This window comes from Mastigoproctus giganteus, chromosome 7 (assembly GCF_048544385.1).
Source record: "Mastigoproctus giganteus isolate SK-2022 chromosome 7, ASM4854438v1, whole genome shotgun sequence".
NCBI classification, from domain to species: Eukaryota; Metazoa; Arthropoda; class Arachnida; order Uropygi; family Thelyphonidae; genus Mastigoproctus; species Mastigoproctus giganteus.
Window position 1 is genome coordinate 2,078,991 of NC_143581.1, and position 19,597 is coordinate 2,098,587.

A 19,597-nucleotide genomic window follows, 5' to 3' on the forward strand; every position below is an offset into this window, starting at 1 on the left:
AGGGTGGATAGGGAATAATTTTGACATTGTTTATTTGGATTTCAGCAGAGCCTTTGACTCAGTTCCACATGAGCAGTTACTTTATAAGCTGGCACCTCCATAGCCAGGTGGGAAGGAGCATCAGTGCGTAACACACGCTTCTTGATTAGACTGGGGTTCGATCCCATCACCACCAAACAGGGAGGATGTGGAAAGGTTAGGGAATGACCACCGCATATTCCCAGTGCAATATGGCCTTAGTTGCTAATGCTCCTAAAAACCAAATAACAAACATAACATACATAACATAACTTTATAAGCTGGAACAGGTTGGAATCACGGGAAAATCTTTAGATAGGTAGGAGGATGGCTTAAGGACAGGAGACAGAGGGTTGATAAATTGTTATTCCTCAGATTAGGTTGATGTAAGGAGCTGGATTCCCCAAGTATCAGTATTAGGACCACTGTTGTTTTGATTTTCATAAATGCTAATGCTAAATGTTATTGATGAAGGGGTAGAGGGCACGATGTCTAAATTTGCAGATGATGTAAAGATTGGTGGAATAGTTAACGATCACTGCCAAGCAGAGCTTCTTCAGAGTGACCTAGATAAACTTCAGAGATGGTCAGAAAAATGGCAGCTATGCTTTAATCCAACAAAGCGTAAGGTATTACACCTGGAAACAGTAACCCCAAAACAACTTATACACTTGGTGGAGTTGCACTGAAGCTAGTAGTGGAGGAAAGGGACTTGGGTGTTACGATATGATCAGACATGAAGTTCTCCGAGCATTGTAGACAGGTTGCAAGGAAGACTCATAGTGTCCTATCAATGATTTATCGAACATTTGCTAGTAGAGCGGTGCCTCCGTAGCCAGGTGGGCAGGAGCAGCAGTGCGTAGCACACGCTTCTTGATTAGACCGGGGTTCCAGCCCGTGCCCACCAAATACGGAGGATGCAGAAAGGTCAGGGAATGACCACCGCATATCCCCGAAGCAATATGGCCTTAGTAGAGTAGCGTTATTATCCCATTATATAAGGCTATTGTTAGACTACACTTGGAATACTGCGTTTATGTATGGAGACTGCACCTAAAGAAAGACATTGAGCTTCTTGACAGGATCCAAAGACGGGTAACTCGCCTGGTGAGATCAGCAAAAGGGCGTCCATATGAGGAAAGACTTCGAATATGTGGGTTGCAGAGCTTGGAAACTAGGCACCTTAGAGGAGACTTGATTGAAGGTTCTGAGAGGCATAAGTAAAATGAATGAGGAAAACATTTTCACTGTTAAAAATGATTCTAGAATTCAAGTTGTGATGGGGGGATTTTTAGACCGTATTGCAGAAAATTTTATTTTAGCCAACAAGTTATAAATTACTGGATTAAGTTACCTGCATGGGTGGTATAGGCTAACAGTTTGGGGAAATTCAAAGGTCAGCTGGATAATTACCTACAGGAGGAAGGAAACACATAGGTTGTCTATTTCCTTTTCTTTTATTCATTTTATTTTTATTTTTTGGCTGGTACAGTATAAGCCATAGGCTTTCTTGCACCATGTGGCTATTGCTAATACTAATGCAAACATCATTATGGAGAACAGCGAGAAAATAAGCATTTCAATCGGCACTGAGTGTAATCTGTCTTTAATTGCTTAAAGGACTATAGATTATTCTGAGGTGCTTTGTGGCACTTCCTGTACCACTTCTTAAATTACTATAAAGACAGAAGTACAGGTAAATGTGATAACTTAATTACGTATAGTTCTTACACATAGTTCTTGTGCTCTCTTAATAATCTTACCTACAGTTTCTATGTTATTAAGTATGAAATGTACTGAATTGGACAAGAAGCACCACAAAGCATCTAAGAATAATGATCTACAGTCCTTTAAGAAATTAAAGGTGATTACATTCTACACAAATTTAAATACTTATTTTCTCACTATTCACCATTTCTGATTTATCTACACACCATGCTACTAAAAAAACAACTTAAACATTATAATACTGATCATGGATAGAATATTTATTACTACATTTGTTGTTTATTACTACATTTGTTGACAAAGACACCAATATGATGATAGAAATGAAAAAGAAAATACAGAGAAATATCTGTCTTAACCTACGAGCTAAAAACATTATCATAAAAGTAGGATATCTCAGTTTGTGCATATTGTTAGACAAATAATGTATATTACTCTGAGTGCTAAATCTCATATTGCAGACACCACCACAAGTTTGCGTGGCAATGAACTATGTGCATTTTTATATGAAAAGCCCTGTTCCAATGGGGAAGTATATCAATATTTATTTAAAATGTATACTATTCTACATACCATGTTTGGACCCACTCAAGACGTGGCATGACAATAGAATAATCACCTACTTATCCCTGCTAGCAAAATACCTGTATATCATTGACCAAAACCCCATGAGAAGTCCTGGCAGCCTGTATACACAGCTCAGAGAACACTTGATATCTGACTGCACAAATACCTCAGGATCTTTTTCATTTTTCACTACCCTGACTGCAGTACCATGTGATTGGTACATTACTCTTGGGTTACTCCTACTCATAGGCAGTACTTTGCACTTGTCAATGTTAAACTTCAATTGCCATTTCTCAGCCCATCTGCCTAACTATTCTAGATCCAGTTGCAGTAGCATACAATCATTACTGTCATTAACCAACCTTTGTATCATCTAGAAACTTGGACATTAAGCCTGATATGCCTTCATCAATATCATTGATAAATATAGAAAACAACAGCCGGCCCAATACCGAACCCTGTGGAACTCCACTAATAACATTAGTACATGAGGAGCAGCGTCCAATTAATACCACTTCAGTCTTTTCTCCCACTCAACCATCCCTTTCATCCAAAGCAGCAACTTGTCCTTAATGCAAGTCTTTTATATTCAACAGTATCAAAAGCTTTCCTGAAATCCATGTATATGATATAAAAATTATTTTTTGAACCTTCCCCTAATTAAAAGATGCTCTCATAATTATGGCTAATGGTTTGCTTACTTCCTTCACTTCCTCCCTTAATATAATTAGATAGATCACAATCACCTCAGGTGCCTATCTGTTGAAGTTAAACTATATTTAACTTCAACAATTTCTCTTTCATTTTCCTCTCAGCTATTATGAGTCATTTAGTTCTCTGTTAGAGTTAGATAAACGTCTGGCATCCACTTCCCTAAAGAATTCCTCACATGTGAATGTAGATGCAAAATAATCATTCAGTTGCTCAGCAACCTGAGCAGGATCATCAACAGTCAAACTATCAATATCAAGTACACCAATTTCATTCAACCCCCTTCCTTCTAGTGTTTATATAAGTAAAGAAGTCTGTGATGTTTTTGTTTGCATCCTTTTCCAAAGATTTCTCATGATCTCATGACACAGAATTCAGCAGGAATTAAAACTGGATTTGAAAGTGTCTGCAATTCTGAGAGCCTTGTCGATCAATTCGGCCCTGGAAAGATTGTGCAAGGCTCAAGGGATAGATTTTTTTCAGCCTGGTCTGTACTTGTTAACAGGAGAGACTGCTTCTACAGGGATGGGATACACTTAAATAGAAAGGGTGCAAGAATATCTGCTGATGCTATCGAGGCAGTGTTAGGTGGGTCGGAAAACTGTTAGCTTGGGGGGATACAAGGACTAATAGTTTAACAGTAGCCACAGGCAGAGGTGAAGGTGATTCTTGCACAACTTCTATTAGAATAAGTAGCGACCTGGAGCGAGGGGTGTTGGGGGTTTCAGGGACGGATGGCAGTCATCGTGAAATAGGTGGGTATATTGGATGTGTTAGGGTAACTAGGAATAGGAATAGGTGCATGTATACCAATTTGATGAATTTGAAGTGTTGGTCAAGACATCAAAGGCAGATATTGCTGGGATAGCAGAGACGTGGTGTCACCCAGATATAAGGAATGCAGAACTGGAATTTGGGGAGTACAAAGTGTACAGAAAAAGATAGACAGGATAGGAAGGGAGGAGGTGTTATGCTGTTAATTAAGAAAAACATAAAATCAAAAGAAGTGCACCCAGTTGATATAGATGAACAGTACACTGTTGAGTCAGTTTGGTGTGACATAAGCACTGTGAAAGCAAAAATAAGAGTAGGAGTGTGTTGTAGGCCTAATGACTCGAATGAGTACAATGAACATTTGTACAGAGAAATAGAGTGTGCTAGTAAATCAGAATGTCTTATAATGGGGGATTTTAACTTCCCAGATATTGACTGGAACTTGTGGGTTGGTCAATCACACACTAGTCAGACTTTTGTGGATTTATTGGATGATTGTTTTCTGCAGCAGCATGTTCGAGAGGCAACTAGAGAGAGTAATACTCTTGATCTGGTTATCAGCAGTGATCATTTGTGTATTAAGAATTTGCAGATAAAGGAACCACTAGGTGGCACTGATCACAGTGTACTGATGTGGGATTTACTTAAAGATTTAATTACCATTAGGGGTAAAGGAAAGGGTTTTTGCTTCCATAAAGGTCAGTACAGTGGTCTCAGACAGTTTTTAAATTCTGTACAGTGGGATCAACTGACGATGTTACCAACAGTAAATTCTAAGTGGGAAGCATTCAAGGAATTAATCGTGGATGCTACTAAAAGTTTCATACCTATTAAGAAATATTGTTCAAGGTTTAGGCCTAAATCGTTATCAAATGAACTAATGAGACTCGTAACAGAGAAGAAAAATGCATGGGATGCATATAAATTATCAAGCGACTCAGAAGCCTATGGCAGATATAAGCTAGTCTGTAATCAGGTCACAAAGGAGGTTAGGCAGGCGAAGGCAGATTACGAGAAATCTTTGGCAAAAGATGCTAAGAAAAACAGCAAGGATTTCTTTACTTATATAAACTCTAAAAGGAAGGGGGTGAATCTGATTGGTCCCACTTGATATCGATGGTTCGACTGTTGATGATCCTGCTCAGATAGCAAACAAACTGAATGAGTATTTTGCATCTACATTCACACGTGAGGAATTATTAAGGTTTGAAAATGGCAGAAGGTTATCAAATTGTAGCAGGGTGCTTAATGATTTTGTAATAACTGAGAGCAAAGTGGAGGAGAAATTGTTGAAGCTAAACATAAGAAAAGCACTTGGGGTGGATGGGATCTATCCAGTTATATTAAAGGAGGCGGCAAAGCAACTAAGCAAACCCTTAGCCATAATTATGAGAGCATCCTTGGACTCAGGGGAGTTTCCCATGGACTGGAGATGTGCAAATGTATCCCCAATTGACAAAGGGGGATCGACGGGTGACACGAATAATTACAGACCAGTTAGTTTAACTTCTGTTCCGGGTAAAATAATGGAGTCATTGATTAAAGATGCATTGCAGGATCATCTAGACAAGACTGCAGCAATAATTCAGACACAGCATGGGTTTGTTAAGGGAAAGTCTTGTTTGACAAATTTAATTGGTTATTATGATGTTCCAGCAGCTCTACATCCTTCTTGAAATGAGGCCTCCAGTACTGTATACAGGTCTGGAGGCCTCATTTCAAGAAGGATGTAGAGCTGCTGGAACGAGTACAGAGAAGAGCAACAAGATTAGTGAATGGAACAAAGGGGTGCTCTTACGAAGAAAGGCTTAAGTTTTGCAAATTACAGTGTCTGGAGACTAGGCACCAGCGAAGTGATCTGATAGAGGTGTATAAAGCCTTGAATGGTTTAAGCATGCTCAATGCTGATGGGATTCTTCCTCTAGCTCAGAAAAATCACCTGAGGGGGCATAAATTCAAATTGAGGAAAGACAGATGTAGGATAGACGTGCGGAAATTTGCCTTTAGCCAGCGGGTGGTTGGTTGGTGGAACAGACTTCCATCCCTTGTGGTGGAGGTTGATAGCCTAAATAAGTTTAAGGCTCAGCTGGACAGGTATTTCGAACGAACAGAGGGGTGAAGTGGAAGTGGTTTTTTTTTTTTTTTTTTTTTTGGCTGATGCTGCATAAGCTTGCTTTCTTGCATCAAATGCCTCTACTAATGCTAATGTGGTTACAAAGGAACTGGATGCAAAAAATAATTTTGATATCATATATTTGGATTTCAGGAAAGCTTTTGACCCTGTTGCGCATGGAAGACTATTGTACAAATTGGAGCAGAATGGTATTAAGAGTAAGTTGCTACAATGGATAAAAGGATGGTTAAGTGGGAGAAGACAGAGGGTGGTAATCAATGGTGCTGCTCTTTGTGGACTAATGTTATTAGTGGAGTTCACAGGGTTCAGTGTTGGGTCCACTGTTGTTTTGTATATTTATCAATGATATTGATGAAGGTATATCAGGCTTAGTGTCGAAGTTTGCAGATGATACAAAGGTTGGCAGGGTTGTTAATGACGGTATGCTACTGCAACAGGATCTAGAAAATTTGGGCAGATGGGCTAAGAAGTGGCAACTAAAGTTTAGAGATTACAGATTAGAATTGAGACCACGTATATATGTGAAATGAATTAGGAAGTGCTTGGGAGGTTTAGATCTTTTTGCAGACAAGCTTGCTCTATTATTTTGACAATTCATGGTGTATTCAATAGTAAGGAAAAGTGGGTGGGACATGCTGTATGAAGTAATGAAATTTTTGGATATGGCGTACATGTGGTAAGAATATACCCAGATCCTGGACATAACGTGGCCTCGACAATGCTCCCTGCATACACACTACTCGGACTCCCTCCAGTCACTATCTGGTAGAGTAGAGGTAGCAAGATTATACACTAGCTGATCCGGAAGCCTCCTAGAGAGTTACCAATAGGTTTTGGTCCGGTGTACTAACTAGTGGCCGGCCTGCGAACACCGTTTTAGAGCTGTACCCTCAAAATGTAAGGAATATTGGATCTCGCCACGACATTCATCATAACCTCAAAAATCATCAATCATACTGCATGATGGAAGAGATAGGGAAGGGTTGGCTGGACCTTAGCTGTAGAGACTAAACATGGGTTCCACCACTTCAAGCCTCCAATAAGCAAAGTGGTGGTATTTCACTGGTTGATGAGAGTCATCTACCACCTAGTACTGCCTGGTGACATAGAGGGGCGGCGTTCCTCCATGTGGTGTGGGCGGCACACCTCGACCCCTGCTTACGTTGGTTCACACCTGGGTGGTCACCCACCATGTACTTGTGCATGGAGGTTATACCCAGGATTACTAACAGTCCCACCATCGTGAAGGTGCAAGCAAAGGATTTGGCTGTCATAGACCATCCGGACTTCGTCGAAATTGGGTCCACTTGACTTGAGTGTCACCCGAATATCAGTTCCATCAGCGTTTTAGACTCCCAGGTAGCAAGTACAGCTTGTCTGGCATATCTGAGAGAATGTCTGTGACAACCTCAAGGACAAAAGAAAGCTTTCTTTCTTTCTGAAGTGCCTTGTTGCCAAGCTGTGTAACCATATACTCAGAGTCTTTCTCATAGGGTCTTTCTTTTCCCGATCTCACCATTCAATTTAGTAATAGTATTTCACCATATATTGCAAGGAAACCACAGGCTTTTGCTGCATTCACAAAAAAAAAACCCAATGACAAGAAAACACAAAATATACGCTTCGCTCTTCATATAGAACTATCCAGTTGACCTCTGAATTTATTCAAACCGTCGGCCTCAACTATCTGGGAGGTAACTTGTTCCAACAATCAATAACTTGTGGCTAAAAGAAAATTTCCTACAGTGCAATCTAAACCTCAACCCTAAAGGAATCTCCCCTGAGTCCAAAGATCCCTCATAATTAACCTCAATGATTAAGTACACTCCTTAGCACTCTCCCTCAAAACTACAGGGTATATGCCATCAACTTCAGAAGCCTTACTTGCCTTTTTGCTCAAAAGCTTTTCTAATAAACAATCATCTGTAATTAAGACATCAGTAATTTCATGTGGCTTGGTCTCACTCGCACAGCCTCTTCTCAGCATGAAGGGTCTTTTTTTTTTAGTAAAATCCAATGCAAAGTATCTATTCAATTTATCCACAACATCAGTTGGGATAAATTGAATAGATACTTTGTATTGTATTTTACCTAAAACTTTCCCACACCTAGTGCACAAGGGTGTGATATGATTAGCATTCCTCTTTGTTGTAATCACACGCATGAAAATTGCTTGTCCCCATTCTTTGCTCTCTTAACCTATGTTTTTTCATATGCAGACTTGGCCTTCCTAACCTTATTTGTGGTACTATTAATTACAGATCAACTTGTACCTGTTGTAGGCTTCCGCACTTTTCATTGCTCTGCAACTGTCTCATGCTATTTTTTCTTCTCTTTTTGACCAGCCAGCTCCACAGTTATCCATTTCGGCATCCTCCTCCTGCAATACTTTCTTAAAGGTATGTATGCATTTGTGGCTTCTGTGATTTTTGCTTTAAAAGTATTCCATAATTCATATGTGGAATACAATTGAATTATAGACCATCCCTCGACAATCCCCCCAATTCATGCATATAGCACCTTTAAACTGTCAAAATCCCTGATCTGAAGTTAAAACCCATGCCTTTACCTTTAATTACTGCAAAATCTTTCTTCATCTTCAAATTGACGATTGCATGATCACCTCCTGATAATGGTTCCCATACTTTAAGTCCTGTGATGTCATCTGATTCGCTAGTAATGATGATGAGATCAAGAATATTATCACCTGTAGTACTTTCTCTAACATGCTGTTACAAATAATAATCATCTAGTTTATTTAAAAAAATTTCCTCATGGTGAGTTTCTCTCCCACTTATTCCAATCAATCTGGGACAGATTAAAGTTACCCATAATAAGACATTCACAATTGTTTGCCCATTCCATCTGCATGTAAAGATTCTCATCGTATTCTTATCAATCTTCTGGTCTGTAGATTACTCCCACTTTCATTATTCCTTTGCTTCCAGCTAACTCACACACCACACCACACAGATTCTAAGCTGGCAGACTTAACTTCAGACGGCAAAAGTTCTTTTCGTGCTCAGGTCGCTTTTGATAAGAAGCATGACCCATCCATCCCGTCCATCTTCCCTATCTTTCCTAAATACATTATACATACCACAGTGGGACTGGTCATCCTCAATTTCTGGGAGGCACCATGTTTCAGTTAGCACTATTATATCAGCTTTAGTTTTCCTAACCAGGGGTTCAAATGCAGCCATTTTATTGATAGCATTCCTGACATTACTGTAGACACAGCTGAGACTAAGTAATCTTCTGTGGTTTATTACCCTGACACACTCCTTGAAGTTACCTAGGTTAGCATTAGTAGAGGCATATGATGCAAGAAAGCAAGCTTATGCAGCATCAGCCAAAAAAAAAAAAAAAAACCACTTCCATTTCACCCCTCCGTTCATTCGAAATACCTGTCTAGCTGAGCCTTAAATTTATTTAGGCTATCAACTTCCACAACAAGTGATGAAAGTCTGTTCCACCAACCAACTACCTGCTGGCTAAAGGCAAATTTCCGCACATCTATCCTACATCTGTCTTTCCTCAATCTGAATTTATGCCTTCTCAGGTGATTATTTTGAGCAAGAGGAAGAATCCCATCGGCAGTGAGCATGCTCAAACCATTCAAGGCTTTATACACCTCTATCAGATCACCTCGCCGGTGCCTAGTCTCCAGACACTGTAATTTGCAAAACTTAAGCCTTTCTTCGTAAGAGCACCCCTTTGTTCCATTCACTAATCTTGTTGCCCTTCTCTGTACCCCTTCCAGCAGCTCTACATCCTTCTTGAAATGAGGCCTCCAGACCTGTATACAGTACTCTAGATGCGGTCTGACCATTGCCTTATACAAGGGAATAATCACCTCCTTATCCCCGCTAGAAAAATTCCTATATATCATCGACAATACACCATGAGCTACTCTTGCAGCCCGTCTGCACTGCTCAGAAAACTTCATATCTGCCTGCACAACCACCCCCAGGTCCCTTTCATTCTCTACCACTGTCAGTGTAGTACCACAGAGTTGATACGTTGCTCTGGGGTTGCTGTTTCCCATATGTAGTACGTTACATTTGTCAACGTTAAACTTCATTTGCCACTTCTCAGCCCATCTGCTCAACCTTTCCAGATCCTGTTGCAGTAGCATAGTGTCAGTAGTGTCCTTCACAACCCTGCCAACCTTCGTATCGTCTGCAAACTTGGACATTAAGCTTGATATACCATCATCAATATCATTTATAAATACAGAAAACAATATAAGCTTGATATACCATCATAAATATCATTTATAAATACAGAAAACAATATAAGCTTGATATACCATCATCAATATCATTTATAAATACAGAAAACAATAATGGACCCAACACTGAACCCTGAGGGACTCCACGATGAGCAGTGTCCATTGATTACCACTCTCTGTCTTCTCCCCCTCCCAAGCTATACCTTCCCCTAATTTGAAACATTGCTACCCTCAGAACCTCTTATCAACATTGGTTGTTGTGACAACAAACAAGAAATTTTGAGATGAGAGCAAGCTTTACGTTGAAGATCATCAGATTACAGACACAAAAACATTTTGACCCTTACTGAAACTTTTTTTCCAGCATGCCCTTATATTTCTTGAGCAAATCATAATTTCATTTATGTTTTTAGTCATTAATACTAGATTATCATAACAACTTTTAGTACCCTTAGAAACTGATAACTGGTTGGTCATATCATCAATATTTTCACGGGCTGACATAACTTCATACCCTGGTTCTGCATCATCTGTCTTTATTGCAGAATACAATCCCAGTTTCTCTTGAAAGTGACTTCCCCAACAAGACTGCCTCCTATGGAACCATAGCATTCTACTCTGAAAAACTCTAGTCCTGGAGCCTCCTGGATCTTTCACTGGAATTTTAGGAATTTTCAGATATTTAAGTTAAATATTAACTAACTTTAAATTAAATATAATTATATTAAGGGAACCGGTTCAACATCTAGTTTTTGGACATTCTACCTGGATTTTTATTTTCCTTCAGTTCTACAGTATATTTATGATCAAACTTCATCTTTATATCTAATGTAAATACAGTGAATTTTTTTAATTTTTAAAACTAAATATCTTATTTACCTTTTCAGAAGTTTCTTTTGTTCTTCTCTGTGGTCTGTTCACTACCTGTTTCTTAAATGCAGGACATGACACTTTTCTCTTAGACACTAAAAAAAAAAAACAGCAGCGACAGTTCTGTGATTTTCATTAGGTTGACTTGTTTAAATCACTACAAAGAAAACAAAAACTATTCTGCATATTATGTACCATTAATAATTATAAATTGCAAGTGTTATAAAGTTTTTTTGCAATCATGTTTATATGGATTATTAAGGAACTTATTAAAAATTATACATTAGATCTGTCAGATGTGATCTGATCATGTATGGATCAACTAGTGAATAAAAGAAGCACTCTTGACTATTTGTCGATTTTTTTGTGAATTTCATGATTACACAATCTTCTCTTTGTGAGATGAATGGATATTGTCACATCTGCTGCTTTTATGATAATACTGGGTACAAGGTTATTGCCACATTGACCAAGATTTTTGCAGCTTCGGCGAACACTAAGTTTTCATTTATGATATTTCGCTCATGATATTTCTAATACAGTGCCAGTAGATTTTACGTTTGTAATTTGCCGTCATTGTTATACGATATGGAATAGCACATGGTTAAATTAAAACTAGATAGCGAAAAACATAGCACTGTATTAGAAATCCATTAGATTACTATAGTATTATCAATTAATCAGTAATAATAATAATTTATTTATTCCTATTTTATGTTACACTTTTTTGAGAGATAATAGCTTTTTAGGGGGTGTTCCCTTAAAAAAAACAATGAATATACAAATATACCATTGAAAAATATACATTTCTGAAATTGTACAGGTAATGTTCAACAAAAAAGACATAAATAAATTGGAGTTTTTTGTACATTTCTTTACAGAAGACTTTGAAAAGCATCACTACTTATAATATCATTGTGAACATTTTTACAATTAAATGAGAGAAAAGAAAAAATGATGAGATGTCTGCACAGAAATTTACCAACTACAGTGAAACTTCCCTTTAACGGACAGCCATGGGGAACGAGAATGTGTCCATTAGAGAGAAGTGTCCGCTAACAAGAAGTCTGAGGGAGAAAAAAGAAAGAAAGAAAGAAATATAGTTAAACGTTTAATGTAAAATTAAATTAAAATATATACAGATTTTGCACAATATTTTTGTAAATAATATACATACAATTGTGCTATGCATATTATGACTTTATCTTAAGAAAAATACATACAGTAATCACTTATTTTCTTCTGCACCTTCTTCCAGCTGATAATTTTGTTTTCAACATTTGTTTGGAGTGAAGAAACCATCGAAAGTCCTTCAATATCTTCTTCAGCGGCGAAAAACATTTTTAAACGATTGATTTGTATGAGCACTTCTTCTATTTTCATCGGTGGTTCGTCGCTAAATGTTCTTCGACAGAATGACCTCCTTCCATTTCTTCATCCTCATGAGAAACTTCTTGAAAAATATCGATGATAATGTCGTTGATATCTAGAGCACCACCTTCTGTAGTGAGGTTCGAGTCTATATCTTTGTAGCCAGGGTCACTTGTAGCGGAAGTATCGTATATTATCAATAGATGTTGAAGTTCTTGTTCTTCTTGGTGTTCCACATTGCTGTTCACAACTTCAATTTTTGCATTTGAGAAGCCAGACTTTACAAACAGTTCACGACAGTTTGTTTTCTAATTGCGTTTACTGAAGAGGAAATCCATTGAATCGCATCTAGGATGCTGAGTTTCTTTGCAAGGTCACTCGCACATGTTACATTGTTCATGTTTGCAATGAGATGTCTTAAAACACGTTTTCTGTAGTGAAGTTTAAAATTTTTTATTATCCCTTGATCCAAGGGCTGACACTCTGCAGATGTGTTTGGTGGCAGAAAAACGATTTGAATGTTGGACAATTCAATGTGCGGGTGAGATGCAGCATTACCATGAAAAGAATAATTTTTCTCTTTTGACGAATCATGTTTTGGTTAAAGTGACTTATCCATTCGCTCATGATATCTCGTGTCATCCGCACTTCTTTATTAGACTTCCAGTCAACATTCAAAAGATTCAACTTTATGCCCTTGAAACAACGAGGATTTTTGGTTTTCCTATAACAAGAGGTTGTTCAAAGTCTCCCAGCATATTTGTACACAATAGTACAGTCAAGCGTTCCTTAGAAATTTTTCCGCCCTGGCACTTTTCGTTTTTTAGACTCATTGTTTTTTCAGGAAGAGGTTTAAAAAACAACCCTGTTTCGTCACAGTTGTAAATATCCTTAGCTTCAAAATCACGACATAAATCTTCCAATTTGACGGTCCACTCTGTTACAACCCCAGTATCAACAGATCCACCTTCACCACTTACAGTTTTCCAAGAAATATTATGCTGAGTTTTGAACTTGTCTAGCCATCCCACAGAAGCTTTGAACCATTTACTCCCATAGATTTCGCAACCTCCAAAGCCTTTTCCCTAATAATAGGCCCATTAATGGGAATTTTTTTAGCATGTGCGCGACAAAACCACTCATACGTAACATTGTCAATTTGAAGTCCAACAGTTTTCGGGAATGATTTTTGAAACTGATCATTTACGTGTTGCCAAAATTGTTTGAGCAGTTCATTTTTTTTCTTTAGGATGTCATTTACCTGCGTCTTCCCGATTTTGAATTTTGCAGCGAGATTGCGAACACTATTTTTTTGCCAATCATACACATTAATGAGTTCGACTTTATCTTTTAAAGTTAAATGTTTACGAGAAGACATTGTGCACTTCACACGACACTGAACAAAACTGAAAACTGAAACTCAAAAGACGAAAGGCCGACAAAATTCTCCCCCCTGCACATACCGAATTCATCAGAAGTTTTACACGTGCCTTAAAATTCTTGAAAAAGGGTTTAGAACCGTGACGTAAACCTTGATAAAATTTAGAGAATCGGAAATAGAAAATAAACACACGATTGAGGCAATACATGGAAGAAACGTTCCTAGAAAAAGGGCCATGAGCTCGCCTGCTGTCCGTTATGGGGAGATCAAATTAAGTGCTAATCTAAATGAAACAGTGCAGATTGCCTGTCCGCATCCGTTACAGAGAATGTCCGCTAGACAGAAACTGAAAACACGTTAAAACCAATAGAGGAGAGTTGGGGAATTTGAAAATGTCCATTGTAGAGAGAGAGATGTCTGTTAAAGAGAGGTGTCCGTTAGGAGAAGTTTCACTGTATTTGCTTTAGTTGGTAAATTTCAACTGCTTCCTTTAACATTTGTACATTATTTCCATGTAGGTGTTTTTAAAATCCAGGCACTGAGTGGAAGGTAATTTGAATCAGACATCCCTGATGATGTGTTCAATTAGTAGTTTCTTGAATTGATTTAATGAAATGACATTTTTGATTTTTGCAGGAAGTTTGTTCCAGGTTTTAGCACCTCTGTATTTTATACTTTTCTGACCTATGGCTTTTCGGAAAAGCGGACCTTTCATGTTGGCTTCATTTCTTAGATTGTATGATATTTCTTCTTCTTCTATGGTTATGAAAAAGGATCTGAAAAGAGGGGGGGAAAGTCTGGTGTCTTCAAAGCATTGTAAACAAGGATCGCCTCGGCTTTCTGCAATAGCTGGTAGATGCTTAGGAGTCTCATTTCCTTGTATCTCAAACTAACCAATGCGTTCTAAGGAAAGCCCAAAATTGAATGAACACATCGATTGAGAATGGAGTTGATTCTCGCAAGGTTTTCTTGGCTGGTGGTACCCCATGAGATGATTTCACAGGTGAGGTGTGGCTGAATTAAAGAAAGGAATATTAGTCTGAGAAGGGAAGGAGAAACCCAGGCAGAGGCTTTGGTGAGTATTCCCGCTAGCGAGAGTTTTCTTTTGTAGAGAGTGAGAGTTTTTTTTTTTTGTTTTGCCCAACTTAGCTTATTATTTAGCCAGATTCTGAGAAATTTGGTTTCATTCACCCTTTCAAGTTGTTTTTCTTTGTAAAATTTATTAATCTTATTAAAGTTCATTGTTGATTAAATTATACTTAATGGAATCATGACTCAGACTAGAGCAGCAAAGCAGCATTCACAGAATAGCCAGATTGCTGTGGCTCATGGGAGAACTGAAGGAGGCGATTCTCCAATGCATCACAGTCTAAAACAATGCGCGAAATGTGAAATGTTTGCATACCTGTCTACAACAGGACATGATCTACCCAAGGTGGATGTCTTTATGTGTGCTAGGTGCAGAGACTGAAGAAATTAGGCACCAATTTGCAGATAAAGGAACCACTAGGTGACAGTGATCACAGAGTACTGATGTGGGATTTACTTAAAGATGTAACTACCATCAAGGGTAAAGGAAAGGGTTTCTGTTTTTGTAAAGGTGACTACAGTGGTCACAGACAGTTTTTAAATTCTATACAGTGGGATTAAATGATGATGTTACCAATGGTGAATTCTAAATGGGAAGCCTTCAGGGAATTAACCTTGGAGGCTACTAAGCTTTTCATACCTACTAAGAAATACAGTTCAAGGTTCAGGCTGAAATGGACGTTGGATGAATTGATGAGGCTCATGGCAGAGAAGAAAAATGCATGGAATGCATATAAATTATCAGGCGACACAGAAGCCTACGGCAGATATAAGCTAGTCTGTAATCAAGTCACAAAGGAGGTTAGGCAGGTGAAGGCAGATTATGAGAAATCTTTGGCAAAGGATGCAAAGAGCTCTTTACTTATGTAAACTCTAGAAGGAAGGGGATGAATCAGATTGGACCACTTAACAGAGATGGTTCGACTCTTGATGATCCTGCTCAAGTAGGTGATAAACTGAATGAGTATTTTGGATCTACATTCACACATGAGGAGTTATTCAAGGAGGGGAATGCCAGACGGTTATCACACTCTAACAGGCAGATAAGTGATTTTGTAATAACTGAGAGCAAAGTGGAGGAGAAATTGTTTAAGTTAAACATAAAAAGGGCACCTGGAATCTATCCAGTCATGAGGAAGGAGGCAGCAAGGGAAGTAAGCAAATTCATAGTCATAATTATGAGAGCATCCTTAGAGTCAGTGGAGGTCCCCAGAGACTGAGATGTGCAAATGTACTCCCAATTCACAAAGGGGATTCAAAGGGTGACACAAAGCATTATAGACCTGTTACTTTAACTTCTGTTCCTGGGAAAATAATGGAGTCACTGATTAAGGAGGTGATACAGGATCCCCCTAGACAAGATGGCAGTAATAGTTCAGACACAGCATGGGTTTGTATTTGAGTGAATACTACGATATGGTCACAAAGGAACTGGATGCAAAAAGTAATTTTGATATCATATACTTGGATTTCAGAAAGCTTTTCATACTGTCGCACATGGAAGACTGCTGTACAAATTGGAGCAGTGTGGCACTGGAGGCAAATTGCTGCTATGGATAAAGGGATGGTTGAGTGGGAGATGCAGAGAGTGGTAATAAATGGACACTGCTCTATATGGACTAATGTTATTAGCGGAGTCCTCCAGGGCTCAGTGCTAGGCCCAGTGTTGTTTTGTGTATTTATCAATGATATCGATGAAGGTATATCGGGCTTAATGTCACGTTTGCAGATGATACAAAGGTTCACAGGGTTGTTAATAACAGTAATGACAGTATGCTGCTGCAACAGGATCTGGAAAAGTTGGGTAGATGGGCAGAGAAGTGTCAACTGAAGTTTTAATGTTGACAAATGCAAAGTACTGCATATGGGTAGCAGTAAGCCCAGAGAAATGTACCAACTGGGTGTGTTACACTCAGGGTAGTGGAGAATGAAAGAGACCTGAAGGTAATTGTGCAGTCAGATATGAAATTTTCTGAACAGTGCAAACAGGTGGCCAGAGTGGGTCATGGGGGTCTTATCAATGATATACAGGAATTTTTCAAACAGGGATAAGGAGGTGATTATCCCCTTCTATAAGGCAATGATTAGGACACACCTTGAGCACTGCATACAGGTCTGGAAGCCTCATTTCAGGATGGATGTAGAGTTGCTAGAACGAGTACAGAGAAGGGTAACAAGACTTGCAAAAGGAACAAAGGGGTGCTCTTATGAAGACAGGTTTAAGTTCTGCCAATTGCTGCTTCTGGAGACTAGGCACCTGCAAGGCAATCTGACTGAGGTGTATAAGGCCTTGAATTGATTCAGTAGGCTAGATGCTGATGGGATTCTTCCTCTTGCTCAGATTACAAACCTGAGGGGGCATAGATTCAAACTGAGGAAAGACAGTTGTGGAATAGATGTGTGGAAGTTTGCCTTTAACTGGCTGGGCGGGTAGTTGATTGCTGAAACAAACTTCCATCTGTTGTTGTGGAAGTTGATAGCTTAAATAAATTCAAGGCAGAACTAAACAAACATTTGGAATGAATGGATCAGTGAAATGGGAAGGGTTTTTTTTTTTTTTTTTTCTTTTGGCTGATGCTCTATAAGCTTGCTTTCTTGCATCATGTGCCTCTACTAATTCTAATGACAATATGCTACTGCAACAAGACCTAGAAAAGTTAAGTAGATGGGCTTAGAGTTGACAACTGAAGTTCAACATTGACAAATGCAAATCACTGCATATAGGCATCAATAAATCCAGAGTAACATACCAACTGTGCATATTATAACTGTGCATTTCATTCTCCATTACCCAATGGAGAATGAAATTCTCCATTAACAGTAATGGAGAATGAAAAAGACCTTATGGTAACCGTGCCATCATTTATGAAGTATTCTGAGCAATGCAGACAGGCTGCCAAAGCAGCTCATGGGGTCTTGTCAATGACGTTCAGGAATTTTTCTAGCAGGGATAAGGAGGTGATTACTCCTCTGTATAAGGCACTGGTGAAGCCACACTTAGAGTACTGCATACAGGTATGGATGCCTCATTTTAGGAAAGATGTAAAGTTGCTAGAACGACTACAGAGAAGGGCAACAAGACTGGTTAGGGGAAGAAAGGGATGCTCTTACCAAGAAAAAGCTAAAGTTCTGCAAATTGCAGCATCTGGAGATTAGGCACTTGCAAGGTGATCTGATTTAGGTGTATAATGGTTTGGCCTTCAATGGTTTGAGCAGGCTCACTGCTGATGGGAAGGGATTGTTCCTCTTGCTCAGATTACAAACCTAAGGGGCATAAATTCAAATTGAGGAAAATCAGTTGTAGATTAGATGTGTGGAAATTTTGTCTTTAGCCAGCATGTGGTTAATTACCGGAACAAACTTTCATCTGTTGTGGAAGTTGATAGCTTAAATAAATTCAGGGAAGAACTGGACAAACTTTTGGAAGTTTGTCCAGGGCATTAGATGGGTGAAATGGGAAGTTTTTTTTTTTTTTTTTTTTTTGGCTGATGCTGTATAAGCTTGCTTTCTTGCATCATACTAATGCTACTAATACTAATGGTAAAAAGCTCTCCTGGTGACTGCTGCTGGTTGGTTACTAAGAGGCCAGTCATACAACACAAACAAGACACCACACTAAACACAAACTCTATAGAACACTCGCAAAGGTTGTCTCAACAATGTTCGTTCTTCTTCACAATGGAACTCAGTGAGTTTATCTATGGGAGACTTATCTGTCTCCCATAGGAGACAGATAAGTAGGAGACTTATCTGTCTTCTATAAGCAAAATATTGTTAAAAAATATCCTCATACTTTGCAAATATCTTCAAAATACAAAATCCTCAAAATATCATCATATTTTATAAATATCTCCATATTTTGTAACAACCTTACAACTGTACTGATCTTTGATCTCAAATTCTGGTGGGGACCCAGACAACATTTGTGTACAAGATAATCAGAGCAGAAGGCAGAAGGTTGTAATGGATATTCTTCATATTGGTGTAATGTTACAAGTAGGGCCGCTCCCAAGGATTGGGAGGGCCTACTTCTGACATTACACCAATATGAAAAAACAACATTGATGAAGGGACAGTAGATGTGATCGAAATTTGCAGATTTATAGAGTGGGAGTCATTAATGATCGGTGCCAAGCAGTCAAGAAAGATAACTTGAACAGGTTTCACACTGGTCATAAAAATAGTAGCTATGTTTTAATGCAGTAAAATTCAAGTCTTACACTTTGGAATAGCGACTCCAAAATAACTTATACACTTGGTGGCATTTAATTAAAAATGATACAGTAGTTATGATTGTGGGCAAATATGAAATTCTCTGAGCAGTGTAAAGAGGTGACTAGGAAAGCCCCTGGTCACCCTCATCTACAAACAGATACTGGGCTTCTTGTAATGACCCAAAGACAGGCAATCCACATGACGAAATCTGCAAAAGGGAGGCTACGCTAAAGAAAGACTTTGATTAAGTGGGCTACCAAGTTTGGCAACCAGCCCTTAGAGGGGACCTGATTGAAGTCTATAAAGCTCTGACAGGGGCCAGTAAAATGAATAAAGGCAAAATTTTCAGTTATAAAGACCCAGAACTAGAGGCAATAAATTCAAATTGCAGCGGAAGAAGTTTAGACTAGATTGTACGTAGTTTTCTTTTTGCCAGTGAATTGTTAATTACTGGAACAAGGTTGCCTCCACAGGTAGTTGAGGCTGATAGTTAGAACAAACTTAA

At 38.6% G+C, this 19,597-nt stretch overlaps 1 protein-coding gene across 5 annotated transcripts in view; it reads right to left on the reverse strand.

Annotated features, from left to right (window-relative positions):
• Positions 1-19,597, reverse strand: part of LOC150082427 (uncharacterized) — a 253,470-nt gene that overhangs the window by 135,705 nt on the left and 98,168 nt on the right. For all 5 annotated transcript variants that reach the window (XM_090377496.1, XM_090377495.1, XM_090377494.1 and 2 more), the window contains one exon: positions 11,046-11,131. In XM_090377496.1, coding sequence (XP_090233622.1) covers positions 11,046-11,131 — 86 coding nt within the window. The remainder of the gene's footprint in view (positions 1-11,045; positions 11,132-19,597) is intronic.